General features: G+C 38.9%; 1 protein-coding gene across 1 annotated transcript; it reads right to left on the bottom strand.

Annotated features, from left to right (window-relative positions):
- On the bottom strand, nt 3696-8854 carry LOC100511981 (olfactory receptor 5B2-like). Its single transcript, XM_013994297.1, has 2 exons — nt 7949-8854; nt 3696-3830 (listed from the first exon to the last, which is right to left on the bottom strand). The coding sequence occupies exons 1-2, from the start codon at nt 8852-8854 to the stop codon at nt 3696-3698; spliced, it is 1041 nt and encodes a 346-aa protein (XP_013849751.1).

Genomic DNA, 24286 nt, shown 5'->3' with positions numbered 1-24286 from the left:
CCTAAAGGCATTGACCATGTGAAAGAAATCTTGAGTTAATTATTCCTATGAGAAAACACCTAGACTTTGAATCTTCCCTGTGCTGCAATCCAGCTCTCTGGCCTTGGGAAATTCCCTTATTCTGTGACCAAACCTGCAAATCTCAGTTTCCTTAGATGCAACTTGCAGGGTTCCTGTGAATGTTGATAAAAATATACATAGAGTGCCCTGTGCTATGTCTAGCTCATTTCCCCTCCAACCTTTTTTTTTTTTATTATAAAGTACACAGAACATAAAAATTATTATTATTTTTGAGTTCCCATCATGGTGCAGCAGAAACGAATCCAACTAGGAACCATGAGATTGTGGGTTCGATCCCTGGCCTCGCTCAGTGAGTCAAGGATCTTGTGTTGCTGTGAGCTGTGGTTTAGGTCACAGACCTGACTCGGATCTGGCGTTGCTGTGGCTCTGGTGTAGGCCGGCAGCTGCAGCTCCGATTGGATCCCATCCTGGGAACCTCTATATGCCGCTGGTGCAGCCCTAAAAGGACAAAAGACAAAAAAAAAATAATAATAATATTATTATTTTAACCATTTTAAGCATATAGTTCAATGGTATTAAGGAATTCATATTTTGTGTAATTATACCACGTTTACCTCCAGAAATCTTTTTACCTTGCAAAGCTAAAACTCTGCTCCATTAAACAACTCCTGATTTTCCCCTCCCCCCAGCCTCTGGCAGCCGCCAATCTACCTTCTGTGCCCATGGTCTTGACTACTCTAGGTACTTCATATAAGTGAGATCATATAGTATTTGTGTCTTTGTAGCTGGCTTAGTTCACTCACTGTGTCTACTTTTAAGTAGGATCTCATATCTCCCCAGTTCCCCCTACTCCAATTCCTTGAATGCCATCTTGTCTCTCCTGAAATCAGAGAAAGTCCCTCAGCCTGGATGACTTTTCCTTCCTTTATTCTTAGCTAATTTCTACAGATTTTAGCTGAGGAATCAGCCCCGAAATAAATCATACAGGAAGGATTCCTGATTCTCATCCTCTCTGTGCCTCTGGATAAAGTTCTTTTCCTATGAGCCACTACAGAATCATAAATGCCTGCATCAAAAGAGGTCCTTGTCCTCAGTCATGTAATGAAGGCCTGACATTTAACAGAATTAGGGAAAAATTCTTCTAGGTGAGGGTTTCCTATATACCCTTTTAGAATACTAAAGCTATAAAATGCTCTTCCCCAGTAAGAAAAATAAAGAAATGAGTTCAAGGGTCATACAAAATAATGCTAATGCTGAATTTAGTCTGTAGGTCTATTTTGTCTACCCTTACTCTAAATTATTATACACAGTAAATTAGGATCGATTAGGAAAAAATAGCTGATTCATTTTTTAAAAAAACTCTGAAGATGTTCCCTTACCTCTTTGTAATTCGCTTCATTCCATCAGCCATCAGAAAATTCTGAAATGCTGAAAGTTCCTGCCATGGATGCTTAAGGGAGATCTCCTGGAATGCTCTCTGATCCTACATATCCTGTCTTTAAGAATGCAATAAAATAAGGATGCATGGGCTCTAGATGTGTATATTTCCCTAGAAGTGAAACATGACCAGTAGGTGATGTCCTTGTAATTTTTAGATATGGATGGGGTGTTCAGGAAAAGCATCAGATTTTGGAAAGCCATCCTTGGGACAGGGCAAGATAAAGAGGCATACCATGCAATAGGGATATCCTACTGGGTTAACATAAACCACTTCTGCATGGAAGACTAGCTTCCTCTTCTGTATTCTTCTCTTTACTCAGCGGCCATTCTTGTATGATTTAGCCAGATAGCTTAGTGCCCTATAGGATGTCTTAAAATAATAGATCCCCAAAGAGGAGACATTTCTCCAGTGGCTTTTCTTACAGCAAATCCAACTAAATCACATTTAAGACAAACTTCCTAGGTTGAGCAGCTGTGACAGAGTTAATGGGCAACTTTTCATGTGATGATCAACAGATAACTGCCAGCTGGGGACCACAGGCTGGTGTCCTCCTTCCTGCCTGTACCCATCAGGGACCTAGGGACGGCGTGTTCTCTTAAGTCCAGTTGGTGGGAAATGTCCTTGCCAGCTCAGGGCTTACAGAAGGCATAGAGTGCATTAAAACGACATTTACCAGGAAAATTGGAAGTGTGAATTTAAGGCCTGACTTTGCCACTTAAGTGCTCTAAGTTATCTCAAGCAAATGTTGAAAACGTTCATATCTGAGTTTCTCTATTTATGTGATCAGTGCTTAGACTAGATGACATTCATAGTCCCTTATATCTCAAAATTTTACCACTTCTACCTCTCTCCTAAGGAATAGAAAATATCGAAGAATTGTGATCTATCCATCACATTTGGCTTCCTTATTTCCTCTGTCAATAATGTATTTCTGATGAACCCTGCCCCATTCCTACTCATTTTTGTGATGATAACTGTAATTTTAATTCTCATTCTACCAGGTTGTTCAATTGCTCCTCATTGTTTACATTTCTTCAATTTCATGTATGTACCATTTCCTCCTGATTCTGCTAACAGAATTTAAATTTTCAGCCTTTCTATCCAAGGTTACAACTCTTGGCAAAAAAAAAAAAAGTTACCATGTAAGTCAAAAAAAAAAAAAAAAGTTACAACTCTTGGCAAACCTTCCATGTAAGTCAGAAATTTTTCTATACTGGGATCCATATTTTGCTTTTTTTTTTTTTTAAGGGCTGCACCCATGGCATATGAAGATCACAGGCTATGGGTTAAATCAGAGCTACTGTTGCTGGCCTAAACCACAGCCACAGCAACACCAGATCCAAACTGAGTCTGCAACTTACACCATAGCTCATGGCAATGCCGGATCCTCAACCCACTGAGCGAGGCCGGGGATTGAACCCACAACCTCATGGTTCTTAATTGGACTCGTTTCCACTGTGTCATGACAGGATAAATATTTTGAAGAAACAACATAGCAATGAATACTTTTTGTTATGATGGTCAATTAAGAAAGACCAAATTAGGAACACTATAGATGACTCATGTATAAATCAAAGACATAGGTTAAATTAAGAACACCTTTTTAAAATAAAAAAAAATTTTTTTATCATAGTTTATTTACAATGTTCTGTCAATTTCTGCTTAACAGCAAAGTGCCCCAGTAATACATATAAGAACATCCTCTTCTTATCATCCATAAAATCACCGATTCTTCAATATGCTCAATACTTTACAAAGCCACAATCCTTTAGAAACTACATAATAAATTATGTTTCCTAGCTATTTTAAGGACCAAATTGTCTTATTTGGTAGTGTGGGACCTATCTGTGTTCAGAGATCCATATAAAGATAGACCAGAATGTATAGTATTTATAAGCCAAACATTCATTGTTCAGCCTCTGGATAAGTTTTGAGCGATGAAACTAGATGAAATCCCCCAGGAGGTGAGTGGTGATAGAGCAGAGGAAAGAGGTCCAAGGATGAGACTGTGGGTCACACCAACATTCAAGGTTTGTGAAGCTACTGAGAGTGAATCAAGGAGCAAGCAGCCTTAGAGGTAAGATGAAAAACAAAGGAGAGTTGATGTACATACTCGTTGATGCTGACAATTCACAAAATTGTAGCTTTGTCTCAAACCTGTCTTGTGAACTTCAGAACGTGCATCAGCTGTCTCCTCCACTTCTCTCTGTCAAATCTTAATTTGACGTCTATGTTAGCCCTGGATTTTCCTCACTACCTGCTCCTCTTCCATTTCTCTTCTTGGAGGTAAACTATGACCCTTTGTAGAGGTCGCCTCTTTCTTTTCTGCCTCCACATCCAACCTGTCGGCGAATTCTTTTGGCTCCACCTTCCCAGTGATTAGAAATGTGACTGTTTCTCAACTTCTATCTCTACAGCTCTGGTCCAACATATTGTCATCTATAGCTTGACTTTCCGCCTCCCTTTTCCTAACTGGCCTTCTGTTTTCTACTCTTTAATCTTACATTCTTTTTTTCTTCTTTTCAAAAATGCATGTGATTAATTAGTTTAAAAAAAATCTTTTAAAATTGAGTATAGGGAGTTCCTTTTATGACTCAGTGGAAACAAACCCAGCTAGTATCCATGAGGATGGGGGTTCTATCCCTGGCCTTGCTCTGTGGGCTAAGGATCTGGCATTGCTGTGAGCTGTGGTGTAGGTCACAGATGCGGCTTGGATACTGTGTTGCTGTGGCTATGACTGTGGCTCGCAGTTGCAGCTCCAATTTGACCCCTAGCCTAGGAACTTCCATATGCCGCAGGTACAGCTATAAAAAGCACAAACAAAAACAGAAAAAGAAAAAACAAATAAAAATTGAGGTATAACTGATTCACAAAATGCACATTTTTTATTATTTAAGTTTCTAAGGATAAACTGATTTATATTTATTTATTTTGTGGTAAAATATGCATAACAGTACTATCTTAACTGTTTTAAGTGCACAGTTCAATGGTATTAAGTACATGGATAGTGTTGTATAATCACCATCACCCATCTTCACAACTCTTTTTCTTTTGCAAAACTGAAACTGTATCCATTAGACAGTAACCTCTCTGTGGTCCCTTTGGCTCTTGGCAAACACGGTTCTACTTTCTTTCTTCTTTTAAAAAAATCTTTTCTTTTCCCCCACATCACAGCCTCCAGTAACTCGCATTCTACTCTCTGTTACTGTGAGTTTGGATTTTTAAAAATATTTCACATATTAAGTGTGATCATACAATAGTTGTCTGTGTCTGGCTAATTTCACTTAGCATATCTTTTAGGATCATCTGTGTTGATACAAATGACAGGTTTTGCTTTTTCTATGACTGAATAATAGTCTATTGTTGTGCATCCATCAACAGGCAATTTGGTAATTCCCATTTTTGGCTGTTGAGAATATACTGCCATGAACGTTGGAATACAGACATCTTAATTGACTTAATTTCCTTTGGATATACCCAGAAGTGAGATTACTGGATCACATAGAAGTTGTGTTTTTAATTTTTTTTAGGAAACCCCACCAATGTTTTCCACAATGGCTGCACCAATTAGCATTGCTACTAACAATGTACAACTATTATATTATCAACATATTTTTGCTAACACTTGTTATCTCTTGTCTTTTTGATGATAGCCATTCTGAAATGTGTCAGGTGATATCATATTGTGGGTTTTTTTTTTTTAATTTTTTTGGTCACACCTGTGGCAGGTGGAAGTTCCTGGGCCAGGAATCAAACCTGTGCCACAGCAGTGACCCAAGTCTTTGGAATGACAATGCTGGATCCTTAACCCACTGAGCTTCAAGAGAACTCCTCTTATTGTGGTTTCAATTTGCATTTCCTTGGTGATTAGTGATGTTGTACATCTTTGCACATATCTGTTGGCCAAAAAATAAAAATTACAGTAGCAGATTTGACAGGACATGGATGAATGGCTATAGCATCCTATTGTTGTCCAACACTGAGTGTTAGATGTGGTTAGATGGCTGTCCAAACTTGCCTGCTGTGTGTGCTACACAACTTTATGTGACTAATACCACACACCAACCCACCAGGACTTCAACGTTCAGGGCATCAAAGTTTTCTGAGTACACATTCATCTTTTACTGTTCTTTCCCTGTGTCTTCTCTGTGAGGCAACAGGACCTTTGGGATTTGATGAAGGTGCACATTCGATGTTAAGGTTTGAGGTCTTCCATCCTCTGCCCACCAAAAGTGGATCTTCACTGGAGGATGCAAATTTTCTAGTTTAGATTCTTTACCCAAGTGAAGCTTCTAATTATGCAGCCCAAAGCTTCTAGAAAAAAAGAGATGACAAGTCTTCTCAGATAACAAGGGCTTTATTGTAAGAAGTAACAACATGTAGATAGAACACAAGGGTTCCAGTCCCCTCCGATGATCTCAAAAACTTATGTTTTTTACTGTGCTCCCACTTAGAGCTGTGATAAATTGATAGGAATTTGGGTAATCTTCAGAATATCAACAAGGAAGGAGATTTAAATAGTTTTAAGAAAGATGCTAGATCAATATTATTCTGACTTTTAAATGTCTCTTTCAGTCCATCTAAAGCTCTAGTTACAAAGCTACTTGTGTGATACTGAGAAGATTAGTAGTCTGACAAAATCAAATTGTTTTTCATCTTGATATACATTATGCCTATGTCATTATGCCTATATCATCTTGATATACATTATGCCTATGTATAGTGTATCTTGATATACATTATGATATACAGTATGCTATGGTGTTAACAATTGTTAGCAGAACTAAGCTGGAAAGAACGTGCTTTGGAGTCCTGCGGACTTGGGTTAAAATTCTCACTTTGCCACTGTCTACTCCTGTCTGAACCTTCATCTCCTCCTCTCTGCGTGGTTGATTCTCCCAGAGTATAGTGTGGGACCTTAATGAGATATCATATGTAAGTAATTGGGCAGATTATTAATGAATATTATCCTTCCCCCTCCCCAATCTCTCCTGTATATCAAGCTCTGGGAAAGTGACTTCATTTTACATTCTTGTGGTGCCCAGGTCTTATCCCCAGATCTATTAAATCATACTTTCTAGAGGTGGCATCCAGGCAGCAGTATTGAAAAAATATCCCTTCAGTTATAGTCATATGCATCCAAGGTTGGGAAGCACTGCTGTAGGCTAGTGCTGCTTGGTTGCTTGAATACATTAGTTTTCAAACCCGAGCATACTTCAGAATCACCAGGAGGGCTTGTTAAAACACAGATAGCTTGGCTGTACTCCGAGTTTCTGATTCTCTTGGTCTGGGGTGGGGGTTCCTTAACTGGCATTTCTAAAAAATTCCAGGTGATTGCTGATGCTGCTGGTTTGGTAATGATGCTTTTGAACCACTGCTCTAGGGAAACAGTTTTCAAAGTGTGACCCGTAGCCCAGTCTCATCTGAAATACAGGGGAAGTTTGTTGAGAATGCAGGCAGTTCTCCCTATCCAGATTCTTTATGTATTAGAACTCTCTCAGGTGCGGGAGAGGTATGGATATATTTTAACCTTCTGAACTGTGTTTTTCTCTTTGAAATTCAAAAACAAAATAGACATAGCTTATACAGTATTTCTCATTATCCAGATTTACAGCAGGCATTCTTGCTATCTAAGTTTACGATAAGTATAGGTAGATAATGGGAATAATTCTACAGAGGTCTGGGCTCTACCAGAGATATCTAAATTACATCATCTGGATTAGATCCTGAAATTCTGCATTTCCTCAGTTTCTCAAGGTAATTCTTAGGGGCATTGCCTAATGCCTAATGTCTGAGAACCACGCTCCTATGCTATGTAGAAGAATCACAGAGCTCTTTTAAATTCCAGTAATTGAAAATGTAACTCCAGTGTCAAATCTTTATGAGGTTTACCTGCAAAGCACTTTAGATCAGTAGATTGATGTAATGTGAGATCCTATAATATCTAGGATTATAACCTTTATCTTGAGATAGAAGCAATACTATTTTTCTGGAAATAGACATCCAATTTTTCCCTACCCAGTCATATTCCCAAAGTATAAACAGAACCAGTTCCATTTGGAAAGGAGCTGCTCAAAGTAATTAACACAAGAAAGAATTAAAATTCAAAAAACATTGTCAAACACTAAAAGTCCAAAAGAAGTTTCATATGATTTTCATGTTATTTGTAATTATATGTCTTCCAATGAAGTATAAGTCTTCCAATGAAGACCTTGCTTTTCCAACTTTTCTTTTTTTTTTTGGTATTTTTAGGGACAAACCCATGGCATATGGAAGTTCCCAGGCTAGGGGTCAAATTGGAGCTGTAGCTCCTGACCTACACCACAGCCACTGCAACACGGATCTGAGCCGCATCTGAGATCTACACCACAGCTCACGGCAACACCGGATCCTTAACCCACTGAGCAAGGCCAGGGATTGAACCTTTGTCCTCATGGATGCTAGTCAGATTCATTTCTGCGGATCCACGATGGGAACTCCTCCAACCATTTTCTTAAATGCACCCTTGACCTCCTTGTTCCTCAGACTGTAGACCACAGGGTTCAGCATGGGGATGACCATGGTGTAGAACACAGATGCCACTTTGTCTGAGTCCATGGAATGACTGGAACTTGGCCGTAAGTACATGAAGATGATTGTCCCATAGAAGATGGAAACAGTGGTGAGGTGGGAGGCACAGGTGGAAAAGGCCTTTTTCTGTCCCTCAACTGAGTGCATTCTCAGGATAGCAATGAAAATAAACAGGTAAGAGTTCAAGATAACCAAAAGAGTGAAAAAGATATTGCATGAGGCCAATGTGAAGAGCACAATCTCATTTGTGTAGATATCAGAACAAGAAAGATCCAGCAGTGGGGGAATGTCACAGAAAAAGTGATTAACCACGTTGGAACGGCAGAAGGAGAGGTGGAAAGTCAAAGCAACATGGATGGAAGACTGGGAGAGTCCACAGAAGTAGGAGCCAGTGACCAACAAGGCACACACAGTACTTGTCATGGTGGTGGTGTAGTGCAGGGGTTTGCACACTGCTGCATGGCGGTCAAAGGCCATCGAGGCCAGGAGGAAACTTTCAATGGTAGCAAAGGCTGCAAAGAAAAACATCTGGGTGGCACATGCATTGTAGGATATAATCTTATCTCCTGTGAGAAACCCCGCCATTACTTTGGGAGTAACAGCGGATGCATACACACAATCCACCAGGGAAAGGTTACTGAGGAAAAAGTACATGGGAGTGTGGAGTCGAGGATCCAACAGAATCAACATGACCATCCCAAGGTTCCCAATCAGAGTGATGAGGTAAATGAGAGTGAAGATTATAAAGAAAGGCACCTGCATCTCTAGGGCATCTGTTAACCCTATGAGAAGGAATTCAGTCACCTCTGAAATGTTCTCCATCAAGGTCATTTGGGAAGCACCATGAGCAGCATCTGTGACAAGATAAGTACACTCAAGATAATGCTATCTGATCACTTTTACAGGAACAAAGTGTGAACAAGCTCTCTTATTCACATGTGTCAACTTCCTATGGAGGGAAGGAGCTCCTGCGCCAGAAGTTGTACCAACAGGGTGGGAGTGTGTTGAGTGAGGTCATTCATCTAGAAGTGTTATGGAAAGATGCTAGAAGGCCCTTGCTGACTGGCTGCCACAAGGGGACTGTATTACAAATGTGGCACACTTCAGCTTGCTTGCTTGCTATGTGATCTGATCTATTACACTAAACAATATGGGACTCTTTTTCACTACTTTCCATATCTTATAAGCCTTCTTGTCTAAGATATGCATAGAAGGCTTAACAGAAAGTAAAACATAGAAAATGTTTTGTTGATAATTGGTACACGATGCTGACAAGCCCCCTCAAATACATTTTCTGTCTCTGAAGAAGCCCTCATCATTTTTTTCACTGAAAATATGCAGTGATTCAGAGCCCTGCTTTAGGGACACCCACAGTTGTTTTTTTTTTTTTTGTTTGTTTGTTTGTTTTTTTCCTAATTCATGAAGGCTGTCAGTTGGATGCCCCATTTCAACCATTGGCTTATAAAGGAAACTTTACGATTTCTGCTACAATCTTAGTAGAGTTTTGGCATCTTTAAGTAACTCTTAAAACTAAAGGAACTATTTTTCAAAAAGTTGAAGTAAAAATTTTGTTATTTTCTCTCCATGGAATGATCTTTATTATTTTTTAAATTGTAGGCTGATGTTTTCCACCACCGTCTATGCTTTTGCTTTACTTGTGGGGAGGGAGAATAAGGGGAGATGGAAGTTAATTTTGTTCTCACCTAGAGACTCTGTACTATCAACCAAGCCACAGACCTCCTGCCGGATCACATGGTATATCTGGTGGTTCTCACCTCCAGTGGTAACTCCACTGACAGGGTATCTTGGTTGCCATCGTTACGGTGTGAGAGGTTCTCTCAACCCAAGACACACTTCTCACTCTGGAATCTTAAGTCACATTCATTTCTCTTGGATTAATGATTAAATATTCAAGGAAAGATGTGATATAGCCCTTGTCTTTAAGGATTGCCTCGTGAGAGAGACCTACATCCAAAAGATCTATTAATCATAACGTATTTCTCAAGAGGTATGGCCAACGCATTTGAAATTAGAAAGGATGTGTGGTTAGCCCAACACAGGAACTCAGGAAGGCTTTCTGGAAATGAGAACTCCTGCATTGTGGCTTGGAATCTAAAGATGATAATAAGATATATTAGTTATTATAATAACAAACACATAGCACTTATTTTAGGTCAAGAAACCATGCAAAGCTGGTCAAATATATTAACTCATTTAGTATATTTAGCAATTCTGTGATGCATGTGATATTATTACCCTCATTCTACTTCAAACGGAACTGAGATTTATTTTATTTTATTTTATTTTATTTTATTATTTTTGTTGTTGTTGTTGTTGTTGTTGCTATTTCTTGGGCCACTCCCGCGGCATATGGAGGTTCCCAGGCTAGGGGTTGAATTGGAGCTGTAGCCACCGGCCTACGCCAGAGGCACAGCAACGCGGGATCCGCGCCGCGTCTGCAACCTACACCACAGCTCACGGCAACGCCGGATCGTTAACCCACTGAGCAAGGGCAGGGACCGAACCCGCAACCTCATGGTTCCTAGTCGGATTCGTTAACCACTGCGCCACGACGGGAACTCCTCCAGATTTATTTTATTTTATTACTTTTTCCTTTCATTTCTTTTATTATTTTTACAGTCACACCTGCAGCATATGGAAGTTCCCAGGCTAAGGGTAGAACTGGTGGCCTACGCCATACCCATAGCAACATTAAGCCTGAGCTGCATCTGGAACCTACACTGCAGCTTGTGACTGGATCCTTAACCCACTGAATGAGTCCAGGGATTGAACCCTCATCCTCATGGACATTATGTTGGGTTCTTAACCCAGTGAGCCACAACAGTAACTCCAGAACTCAAGCAGCAAATCTGGAAACAAAGCTGGGATATGAACCTGAGCAGTGTAGTCTAAAATTTATAATAAGCACCCTTCTCAAAATAGTAGGCCAATCAATTAACTTGCCTCTATTTCAGCTTCCTCATCTTTCGAGTGGGAAATATAGATTTCAACTTTTCAGGGAAATAAATAGGATGACTTAGATTATGCAAAACACTTAAAATGAGGTCAATATATACAGCAAATACTCAAGAAGTTTAGGCTGTCATTACTACTAGTACTACTAGTAGTACTAGTTCTAGTAGTTCTGCTATACTAGGCTGAAGAACATCATGGATAAAAGCATGAATTGGCAAATGCTATTGTATAAACAGACAATTATAAGCATATGGGTATACTAATTAGTAAAATACATGACAAAAATCACATCTCAATTAGGAGGTGATGTACAAAAGTCATGGGTGGAAAGGAAATAGGACTGAATCTTAAAAGAGGAAAAATATTTCAGATTATGGATATAATGCAACTATTTACAAAAAGACCCTTAGGTGAACTATTTATATCAAATTTATTACAGGCATATGTTTTCCCAAATGTACAGATACGTGTCACTTACTGGTTAGCAAATGAGATGAGACGTGGCCTTGGGAACATTGACTTAACATTCTGTGAATCCCAGTCTGACTGTGGAATACTCAGTTCATGTGATATACAATGTATTCACTTGACAGAGCTGGAAAGATGAAATTAAACGACATACAGAGCTCTAACGTAATATCTGCACATGGACTATTCAGTGCTAGTTCTCGCTTTCTCATTCTCTTCCTAGCTGCCTTTGCACATAAGCCAGCTCTGTACCAAGAGCTAGTGTTACAAAATGAATAACATGATTCCTGACTTTTTAAGGGAATAGAGACAGCCAGATCTACAAATTATTCTTCCCCAATGAAAGTGCTAAATGCCGTAATAAAAGTGCGTGTAAAGTGTTATGAAATAATCACAAAGATAACAAGAATATGCCAACACACACTACTGACCATGCAGTTACTTCCTCCTGAGACTCGTTCATCAAGTCTTAGATGTCCATGCTTGTTGGAGTTGCTATATTTGGTCCAAATGCATAAACATGTGACATTAAATTTATTTTTGAAAAAATAGTTAATTTCTGTATTCCAACTGTGCACCAAGCATGGCGAGTATATTGACTAAATATCACATTTATACTACTTGTAGTACAAAAGGACACAAAATATCTCCCTTTCATCCAGAAATTCATAGGTGTAGGGCACTGGATAGCATTGTACTACAAACACAAGATCAGTTCTAATCCTTGTTCTATTGATAATCAGCAGGGTGTGGTCCTGCTGCTAGCCAGATCTGCTTAATTCACAAGATGAATAGCATTCTTTATCTCCCTTGTAGGCTGCTATCCTGCTCTGATGAGATAATAAATATAAAAGTTCTTTAACAACTATAAAAGGTACAAGCATTTTAAAATCAAGCAATTTGAGCCATTACTTTATAGTCTATTTCATTCCTTCTTGGTTACTGCAGGATATTCAGTCAATAAAATTGCATGTCCAAACTTGGATGTTTCTAAAGAAAATGGGTTTGCATTTGAGATCCCAAATGGATGTTGAAAGTTTTCTACAACACCTTAAATTCAGAAACGGAGGTACGATATTTGCACCTGCTCCTGTAGTAATTCAAAACAGGAAACAAATTAGAAGGTGCAGTCTCCCTTTTTGAGGCTAACCATCACTCCAACCATTAATGTAAGACATCTGATCGTAGTGAGCAGGGAAATCTGGATGCTGGAGAGCAGCATAGTAGACTGCAAAGAGCAGTGAACTGGGAGTGAGAAGACGCCCCGCTAACAGGGTGTCTATGGTCCAGCTGTTTAACCTCTCTAGGCTTTTTCACCCTCATTCGCAAAGTAAAATTGGTTGGACCTTCTCTAAGACCCATTCTAATTCGCTGTGATGGTATGTTTCCTTGATACTCACTTTTGTCCTAAGAAGAGGCAGAGGAGGGTACAAGAGAGGGAATGAGGAAAGCCTTCATGCTCAGACCATTGACCGGGAGTCCACATCCGGGAAAGCATCATGCTGGAGAAACTCCTTTTCCACCAGCGGAGCTCTGTATTGTGCAACATAGTTTAGGCTTGTGCTCTTGCCCATATCAAGGCAGAAAAAAACAACCTCTTGACTCAACAAATCTCAAGGGAAATAGCGCTGTATCTCAGGAGGCTGCTAATTCCAGGTTGGCTCTCCCCATCACCGGCGGAGTCAGAGGGTATCGTGTGTATGCGTTTTAGCTGAGAGTGCTCTTGAAGACACGGAGGGCGGGGAGCCAAGAGGGAAGAGCCTCTAATCATTAAATCAGCGTGAAACAGCCAAGTTAGGCAACAGAAATTAAAACTTTAAATCTCTGGCCTATGGGATGTCGGGACCTCACACAAGCTTTCTCATATCTTTTTCTTAAAAGCCTGGAGATCTGTTCCCCTCTCAATTTTTTTTTTTTTTAAACAAAGTAACCTACTATAGAGCCTGTCTGGGGATATTTTGGGAGATATTTGTTACTATTTTTAGAACTAAGGGGGTGAATCCATTCTTTCCTCTGCATAGTGTGCTCTGACCCTAAACACCCCGGCAGAATCATCTCTTTTATCAGTGGAGTCATGTGTAATGTGCATTACAAGTTACGACTGTGCAGTCAGGCAGCCTGCCTCTCAATCATAACTTTTGTCACTGGTTGCAGGGTAACCTTGGCCAAGTTATTCAGTATCTCCAAACATCAGTATATCACCTGTAAAAGGGGGGATAATAATATTGTATATCCCTCATAGGAGAGTTCTAAAGATTAGATGATATGTGTGTGTGTGTATGATTAAATATATAAATATGATTATATATGTATGTGCATTTATATAAAGCTGAGCGTGATGTCTAACACGTACCAAGAGATCAATAAACTTAAGTATTACTATTTTATCATCAACACAAATGTTATGTGGAACAAAAGTAGTGGTGCTCAAACATTACATCTGCCCTCTATTTTTCCTTGCCCCCTTGCAGCTACGTGGAGCTGTGAACTAGAGCCACATAATGGGCTGGAAAATAAATGATGCGTGTCGTTTCTGGGTTGAAGTATAGAAAAGCCAGCGCCTCTCCTCCGCCATGTTAACTGAGGAGGCTGTGTGTTTCAGAGGGTGTAGCTACAGACAGCAAGGACTCTGTTGGGTGTTTGAATGAATTCATGACAAGAAACCTCCCCTTTCTTAGACAATCTGTGATGCACATGAAGTAGCAGAAGCAAGAAATAAAACTTTTTTTGTGTCAAATCATTGGGATTTGGGGTTGGTTTGTTACTGGAGCATGAGGTAGTCTATTCAGCTTAATACAACATGTAATAAGCTATGTATGTTTTCTGTTTATTTTTTTTTAACAGATCCCTGTGTACTGGTCAGCTTTTCATTCTTTCTTTCCCCCTCTCCCTTCCTCCCTCCCATCCTTCCTTCCTTCCATTCTTCCCTCCTTTTATCATTGTTTCAGTTCTTTCTTTCTCTCGAAAATATTTATTGTTATATAATTAACATACTATAAAATTCACCCATTTAAAGTTTATAATTCAATGATTTTAGTACATTCAGAGTTTGCAACCATCACCACAATCAATTCAAGATAATTTTTTCTTTTTTTTTTACTTTTTAGAGCCACACCTGAGGTATACAGATGTTCCCAGGCTACCACAGCTCAGGGCAACACCAAATCCTTGATGCCCTGAGTGAGTCCAGGGATCGAACCTCCATTCTTATGATAGTAGTTGGGTTCCTAACCCGCTGAGCCACAATGGGAACTCCCAGAAATTATGTATTGATTACCAATCTTTTCGGTTTCCTTCCACACTTCCCCCCAGCCCTAGGAAACACTAATCAAATTCTGTATCTATATAGATTTGCCTAGTTTGGAAATTTCATATGAGTAAAACCAGACAATATGTGGTCATTTGCGAGTGGCTTCTTTCACTTAGAAGCTGTTTTCAAGCTTCATTCAATGTCTAGCATGTATCCATATTTCACTCCCTTTTATTGCTGAATAACATTTCATTATAAGGATTACTACATTTTATTTACCCATTCATCAGCAGAAATTAATACAACACTGTAAATCAACTATGTTCTAATAAAAAAGTTTACAAAAGTTACATATTGTGTTATTGTATCATTCTATTTGCTTGATATTCTAAAACACAAAACTACAGTGGGAGGTCAGAAAATCAGAAGTTGTCAGGATTTTAGGGATGAGAGGGGATAAGCACAAAGGAAGCAGGAGACCATTTGGGGTGGATGAGACTGTATATTAATTTTGGTGGTATTCTGTATACATTTATTTAAATTCTCAGGAATGAATACACTAAAATGTATGAATTTTGCTTTATAGAAATCATGTCTTTAAAAATAAAGGAGAAATGACAACAGTAAGGCAAATATGCCTGTGTGCTGACTTAACAAGTCAAATTAAGTCCCTACAAGTAATAAAATTGTTTCTTTCTGATGTAAGTTGCATGAGGAATTATGGATGCCCTCATAGGGGGTCTGTTTCCTCAATTCCCTATGAAACATAGAACTCTATGTTGATAGAACTCCCTTCTCATACTCATTTATTAGCCTCTGAAACTCTAAGATGATTCCACATGACATCAGGGTATAGGGATCAGATTGTGGGTAGAGACACTTTGGTTATTAATTTGCAGTTAGGTACAAAGCTAATTTAATATGCTCAGTAGTAGAATATAGAAATAATAAAACAGTGGAGTTCCCTTTATGGCTCAGTGGTTAATAAACCCACTAGGATTCATGAGGATGTGGCTTCAATCCCTGACCTCGGTCAGTGGGTTAAGGATCTGGCGTTGCTGTGAGCTGTGGTGTAGGTGGCAGATGCCGCTTGGATCCTGTGTTGCTGTGGCTGTGCATAGGCCAGGAGCCATAGCTCTGATTCAACCCCTATCCTGGGAACTTCCATATGCCACAGGTATGGCCCTAAGAAGCAAAAAAAAAAAAAAAAAAAAAAAAAAGAAATAATAAAACACTTACAAAAAGAATCAAAGAAAATCCATAAATGTGGATATATAAATAACATATGTTCACGGGTTGGAAGACTTCACTATTTTAAATTCTTCATATTGATCTACAGAGTCAACCTAATCTCAATCAAAACTCAAGCATGAATTTTGGAGACACTGACAAGCTGATTGAAAATTTCAGGTGCCCCAAACAACAGAAATAAAAGCAAAAATGAACCAATGGGACCTAATTAAACTGACAAGATTTTGCACAGCAAAGGGAACCATAAAGAAAACAAAAAGACAAGTTACAGAATGGGAGAGAATGGTTTCAAATTATGCAACTGATGAGGGCTTAATCTCTAAAATATACAAGCAACTTATATAACTCAACAGCAAAAAAGCCAACAACCCAATGGAAAAATGGGCAAAAGACCTGAACAGACATTTCTCCAAGGAAGATGTACAGATGGCCAATAGGCACTTGAAACAATGCTCAACGTCACTGATTATTAGAGAAATGCAAATCAAAACTACCATGAGATACTACCTCACACCAGTCAGAATAGCCATCATTAATAAGTCCACAAATAACGAATACTGGAGGGAGTGTGGAGAAAAAGGAACCGTCCTGCACTCTTGATGGGAATGTAAGCTGGTACAACCACTATGGAGATCATAATGGAGATACCTCAGAAATCTATACATAGACCTACCATATGACCCAGCAATCCCACTCTTGGGCACATATCCAGACAAAACTCTACTTAAAAGAGACACATGCACCCGCATGTTCATTGTAGCTCTATTCACAATAGCCAAGACATGGAAACAACCCAAATGTCCATCGACAGATAATTGGATTAGGAGGATATATATATGTATACACACACACACACACACACACACACACACACACACACACACACACACACACACACAATGGGATACTACTCAGCCATAAAAAAGAACAAAATAATGCTATTTGCAGCAACATGGATGGAACTAGAGACTCTCATACTGAGTTAAGTAACTCAGAAAGAGAAAGAAAAATACCGTATGATATCACTTATATCTGGAATCTAAAATGTGGCACAAATGAACCTTTCCACAGAAAAGAAAATCATGGACTTGGAGAACAGATTTGTGGTTGCCAATGGGGAGGGGGAGGGGGTGGGGTGGATTGGGAATTTGGGGTTAATAGATGCAGATTATTGCCTTTGGAATGGGTTAGCAATGAGATCCTGCTATGTAGCACTGGGAACTCTGTCTAGTCACTTATGATAGAACATGATAATGTGAGAAAATAGAATGTATGCATGTGTGTAACTGGATCACCATGCAGTACAGTAGAAAAAAACTAAAATTTAAAAAATTTGAAAAAAGAAAATTTCAGGTGAAGAGGTAAAGCTACTGGAATACTTAAAGTCATTCTTAAAAAGAAGAACAAAGTTGCAATATGATTTCATGACTTAATTCTAAAGTTATATTAATCAAGAAAGTGTATATTGGTGAAATAATAGACACAAAGATCATTTGAGCTGAATAGAGATCCCAGAAATAGAACCACACAGTATAGTCAGCTGATTTTTGCTATAGTAATTCAATTATTATTTTTAAATAAATAGTGCTGCAGCAGTTGATGTACACATACAAAAACAAGTGTGCCTCAAAGCATATCTTACATCTAGAGCAATAACTAACTCAAAAGAGTTACTACTTATATGTGGAATATAAAATTATAAAACTTTTAGGAGAAAACAGGATGCCACTGAATTTGTTATATATAACATCAAAATAATGGCTTATGAAAGAACAAATTGATACATTTTACTCTATCAAAATTAAAATTTTTGTTCTGTGAAAGATGCTCTAAAGAAAATTAAAATATAAATCACAAATTTTGATATAGTATTCACAAATCACTTTTTTGCATATAATATTTTCAATTTACATATAAATGATTCTTTAAAAATATATGACAATTAAAATTGTGTATATTTTAGGTATACAGTGTAATGTTTATATATACATAGAATTGTGAAATTATTACCATCATAACATAATGAATTGGAGTTCCCGTCATGGCGCAGTGGAAACAAATCCAACTAGAAACCATGAGGTTGTGGGTTTGATCCCTGGCCATTCTCAATGGGTTAAGGATCCAGTGTTGCCATGAGCTGTGGTGTAGATGGAAGATGCGGCTTGGATCTGGCATTGCTGTGGCTCTGGCATTGGCCAGCAGCTACAGCTTCGATTAGATCCCTAGCTTGGGAACCTCCACAGGTGAAGCCCTAAAAAGACAAAAGACAAAAAAAAAAAAAAAAAAAAAAAAGATAATGAATATACCTGTCACCTGATATAGTTATCATTGAGTTCTTTGGATGAGAACGCTTGAGGTCTACTTTCTCAGCAAGCTTCAGTATAAAACATTATGATTAACAATCATCACCACCCTCTACATTAAGACTCCAGAACTTATTCATGGTGTACCCTTTGACCAGCATCTTCCCGTTTCCCCCATACCCCAGCCCCTGGTAACGATCATTCTATTCTCTATTACTATGAATTTGAGTTTTCTTTTTAGATTCCACGTACAAATTACATCATGTGGTATCTTTCTGTGTCTAGCTTATTTCCCTTAGCATAAAGTTCTCTAGATTAATCTGTGTTTTAAAAATGGCAGGACGCAGGACTTCCTTCTTTCTAAAGGCTGAATAATATTCCATTTATATATATCAGATTTTCTTTATCCGTTCTTCTGTTGATGGACACAGATTATTTCCATGTCTTGGCTACTATGAATAATGCTGCAATTAACATGGGAATTCCAATATTTCTTCAAGATAGGGATATTATTCCCTTTGGATATATACCCAAGAGTGGGGTTGGTGGATCATATGGTAGTTCTATTTTTAATTTTTTGAGGACCCTACATACTGCCTTCCATAATGGCTCTACCAATTTACATTCCCACCAATAGTGCGAAAGTTTCCCCTTTCTTAACATCCTTGTCAACACTTCTTATCTTTTGACTATTTGCTAATAGTAATCCTAACAGGTGTGAGTAAATAATTTATTGTGGTTTTGATTTTCATTTCCTTGATGATTAGTGATGCTAAGCACCTTTTCATATACCTGCTATCTTTTTGCATGTCTTCTTTGGAAAAATCTCTACTCAGTTCCTTTGTTCACTTTTAATACAGCTATTTCTTTTCTTACTATTGAGTTATACATGTTCCTTATGTATTTTGAATACCAACACGTTATTGAATACATGGTTTGAAAATATTTTCTCCCATTCCAAAAGTTGCCTTGTAATTGTTTCTTTTGCTGTGCAGAAACTTTTTCGTTTGATATAGTCCAATTTATTTATTTTTACTTTTGTTGCCTGTAATATTAGTGTCAAATCTAAAAAAAAAAAATCACTGCAGAGACTGATGTTAAGCAGCTTTTCCCATGTGTTTTCTTCTAGGTGTTTTATGGTTTTTGGTCTTATGTTTAGGTATTTAATCCATTTTGAGTTGATTTTTGTGTGTGGTATAAGGGTCCAATTTCATTCTTTTGTATGTGGTTATCCAGTTTTCTCAACATCACTTACACAAAAACTTTTCCCTATGCTTCATTCTTGGTTCTTTTTTTGAGAGTCAGTTGATTGTAAGTGTGCGAATTTCTTTCTGGGCTCTCTGTTCCACTGGTCTCTGTGTCTTTTTTATGTCAGAGAACCATACAGTTTCTATTACTGTATGTTTGTAATATAATTTGAAATTAGGAAGTGTGATGCCTCTCGCTTTGTTCTACTTTCTCAAGATGACTTCAGCTACTGGGAGTCTTGTGTGGTTCCACAGAGCTGGGATCTGCAGTGAAGGTGCACATGGTGCTACAGCAACTCCAGGGTCTGAGGCACGGCCACTCCTGGTGCAAGTGGCTCAGGTGCTTTAGGCATGAGTGCTGGCAGAGCAGTCACAGACCTGGGACCTGGGGAAGGGTCGTACAGAGCTCTGTATGTGTGTAGACATTTCTGTTGCAATGGTGTTTCCAGCGTCCTCAGTGTGAGGACTTCACAAGCAGCTGTATAGTTGGGGTGCGGGGCACAAGCGTGTGCAGAGCCCTCATAATCCTGGAGCCCTGAGTGCAGGTTAGCCTGCACTGATAGTGCTTCTGATGGCTGCAGTGTCGGGGCGTGCAGAGCAGCTGTGGAGCCAGAGTCTGGAGTGCAGGCACAAGCAGAATCACCACAGAATGATTGTCTGGAGACACGTGGCTCCTGGGTCTGGGGGTGTGTGGAGGGGTGGAGGGGGAGTGGCCCCAGTGCCAAGGGAGGTAAAACTGTGGTTCTTTCTTTTTATTTTTTAAATTTTTTGATTATAGTTGATTTACAATGTTCTTTCAATTTCTGCTGTACATCAAAGTGACCCAGTTATACATTTATACATTATTTTTTTCCACATTATCCTCCATCCTGTTCCATCACGAGTGCTTGGATATAGTTTCTTGTACTATACAGCAGGATCTTATTGCTTATCCATTCCAAATGCAATAGTTTGCATTGTGGTTCTTTCTTTGGGTGGAGGGAGGGCAGGGCAGGGGTGGTGGGGTGGGGAGCAGTATCTCCCTCCCCAGAGAGTCCACAGCTGCAGTGGCTGTTGGTTATCTCAGTGTCTGAGGATCCGGGGTCCTCCAGGGGACAGCCTGCTGTGGTCTACACTAACAACCCTATAGGGTTCCCAGGGCTCCTCCACTGCGAAAGAAGTGTCACTGTTGAGATCACAGTGGCTTAGGCTGTGGGGGTCTTTCACAGAGCAGGCCACTGGAGACCACGGTGGTATTTCCATGTCATGGATACCAATAGGCAATACTCTTCTTTGTTCCTGGCCAGATGTCTCAGCTCTGCGGATTTCCCCAGTGATCCTTTCTGTGCCGTTATTCTCTCTCTCTTTATTTTTTTCCCTCTACTGTGTTGCTGCAGATTCTTAATTGGACTCCTGAGTCCTCCCAGAGCTAATTCTGTCTGTGGATAGCTGTATAGTTGTTGCTTGATGTGGGGTAGGAGGGTAAAGATATGTGTTATGGAGTTCCCGTCGTGGTGCAGTGGTTAACGAATCCGACTAGGAACCATAAGTTTGCGGGTTCTGTCCCCGCCCTTGCTCGGTGGGTTAACGATCTGGTGTTGCCGTGAGCTGTGGTGTAGGTTGCAGACGCGGCTCGGATCCTGCATTGCTGTGGCTCTGGTGTAGGCCGGTGGCTACAGCTCCGATTGGACCCTAGCCTGGGAATCTCCATATGCCGCGAGTGTGGCCCAAGAAATAGCAAAAAGACAAAAAAAAAAAAAAAGATATGTGTTATCTTGCTGGGATTCTTTTACAGAATATATAGAGTACTCTTAAAATGCAACAATAAGAAAAAACAGCTCAATTAAAAATGTGCAAATGATCTGAATCTTTACCAGAGAAGAGGTACAGATGGAAAGTACACATGAAAAGATGCTCAATAGAATTTTCATTAGGAAAGTACATATTAAATACACAAAAATATATTACTATACGTCTACTAAAATGGCAAAAAGGAGTTCCTGTTGTGGTGCAGCAGAAATGAATCTGACTAGGAACCCTGAATTTGCGGGTTCAATTTCTGGCCTCGCTCAGTGGGTTAAGGTTCCAGCATTGCCATGAGCTGTGGTGTAGGTCACAAATCCAGTCGGATCCTGTGTTGCTACGGCTGTGGAGTGGGCTGGCAGCTGTAGCTCTGATTTGACCCCAAGCCTGGGAACCTCCATATGCCACGGGTATAGCCCTAAATAGACAAAAGACAAAAAAAAAAAAAAAAAAGGCAAAAAAATCCTGACAATATTAAATACTGGTAAAGACTTGAAACTCATTCATTGATTCATTGTGGTAATGCGAAAGAATACAGTCACTTTTGAAGACAATTTGGCAATTTCTTATAAAGTTTTGTGTGGCCTTACATATGACCCAATGTTTTCACTCTAAGTATTTAACCACAGGGAACTGAAAATATATGTTTCACAAAATCCTTCTGCAAATGTTTATCGTAGCTTTATTGAGATTCACCCAAACTGGAAGTAACCAGATATACTCCTGAAGGTGAATGGCTAAATAAACTGTGATATTTATAAATGTAAGTGGAATACTCTCCAGTATTAAAAAAAGGATGAGCTATTGATTCCTACAGAACATAAATGAATTTAAAGTATTTTGATAAGCAAAAGAATCAGACCCAAACACTGCATATTATATGATCCTATTCATTTGACATTCTGGAAAAGGAAAAGCTGCAGAGATGGAAAATAATTTAGTGGTAGTCAGCGGCTAGGGGAAGAGAGAGCTCTTGTCTATAAAAGAGACACATAGGGGAGTTTCTAGAGTGATGGAATCATCCTGTATGGTATTGGGACGGCAGATACGTGAATGCATGCGTTTGTCAAAGCCTATAGAACTGTACATCACAAAGAGTACACTGTAACATTTACAAACAAGCACACAGAATCAACCTGAATGCTGGACAACCCCAGGATAGAATGAAGACTGTTGCAAAAGAATCTGAGCCACTGAATCACTTCAGTGAGGGACGGAAAAAAAAAGAGCTGATATGAGTAATGTTACAAAAATATATTGACTGGTAACTGTCAACTACACAGCTAAAAGTAAAAGGAATTCTGCTGCAAGACTGTGCTCCACTGTTAAAAGTTGTTGCTCACAGGGGTGCCAGTTAACAAATCTGGAACGGCTTTACCTGTATACTAGAGTTAGACAAATAAATACACAAGAGTTGGCCAGAGAGATAAGAGGGAAAGCTGAGATAAAATGGATTCTATCAGAGACTTTGGTATGAAGTCATGTTTAGTGACTCTGTATGTGTGTATGCACATATATATGTGTATGAATTGATATAGAAAGTATAGGTTTGATAGATTTGTCCACATACACAGGTGCATGTGTACACACATACATTTTCTAGCTCTGACTGCTTAGAGGGCCTAGAAGTGATTCCCAGTAGAAATGAGTACATCCAGCATTCAGATCTTATTTCCTAAATATCACTCTCTAATAAAAGGAAGTAAGGCTCTTTGGATGAGTAACTGATTTTAGAGCTAGAACAGGAAAAATACGAGATGAGCCTAGAATACCTTGTAGTTCCAGAAAGGAAAAAACCAAAACCAAACCAAAACCAAAATTAAAGGATTGGGAAATATCAAATGGAAATAAAGCAAACGAAAAGGGCTTTCAATGGCCAAAGCTGAAATAAGTTGAGTGACAACCTAAATTAACATAGTATAGAATTATAATTTGAAGTATAAAACCAACATAATGAGTCCATTCTGATAAAAACAAAGTGAATGAGAAGAGATGTCTTTCAGAAGTATTCTAAATAATATATTTAGGGCCCCTCCCTCAGGAGGGGCGTGTATTCCTGAGCTACCTCGAGTGTGACCTGGACGTTGTGACCATCTTACAAAGAATAGAGATAGAAAGTAGAAAACAAATAACTTTACTATGAATAAATTGGAAAAAAATCTTTATCAGGCAATTATCCCCCATGATAAGTCATATGGGTAACATATATCCCCTGATAGGACATGAGAGGGGAACTTTTTTTTTTTGGCATGTGGAAGCAGGGCCAGGATTGAACTCACCCCATAGCAGTGACAACAGCAGATCCTTAACTTTCTGTGTCGCAAGAGAACTCCAAGAAGGGCGCTTATTCTTCTTCCTCAAAACATATAACTTTTTCTAATCATGAGAAAAAAAAATCAAACAAATACAAACTGAAAGACCCTCTACAAAATACCTGACCTGTATTTTTCAAAGCCATGCAGGTAACGAAAAACAGATAAAGACTGAGAAACTGTCACACATCAGGAAAGACTGAGGTGACATGACAGCTCTGTACAATATTGTATCCTGGATTGGATCTTGGAAGAGAAAAAAAAGACATTAATTGAAAAAAAGAAAATCTGAATAAATCCTTAAAGATAAGATAATAATAATGTGTCAATGTTAGTTTCCTAGTTTTGACAGATGTATGATGACAAAGTAAGACGCTAACAGCAGAAGAAACTAGGTGTGAGAGATGCCAGACTTGTCTGCAATATCACAGCAAATGTATTTCTTAAATCTGAAGTTCTTCTCAAATAGTATGCTTAAAATGATCATTTAAAATGTTTCCAGGAGGAGAAATAACAATTTTCATAGAATTTAGAGCCAGAAGGAGATAGGTGCGTTAACTACACAGATCCCACTAATATCATCATGACCCTCTTAGGACATTCAAGCACAGTTTTGTGAATCTTGAAATGTTCCGTGTTTCTAATTTTATAAAGATGGGAAAGAA

The sequence above is a fragment of the Sus scrofa genome, chromosome 2, assembly GCF_000003025.6.
Source record: "Sus scrofa isolate TJ Tabasco breed Duroc chromosome 2, Sscrofa11.1, whole genome shotgun sequence".
Taxonomy (NCBI): domain Eukaryota; kingdom Metazoa; phylum Chordata; class Mammalia; order Artiodactyla; family Suidae; genus Sus; species Sus scrofa.
The sequence above is the reverse complement of the archived record's forward strand: the minus strand, read 5'-3'. Positions and strand labels throughout refer to the sequence as shown.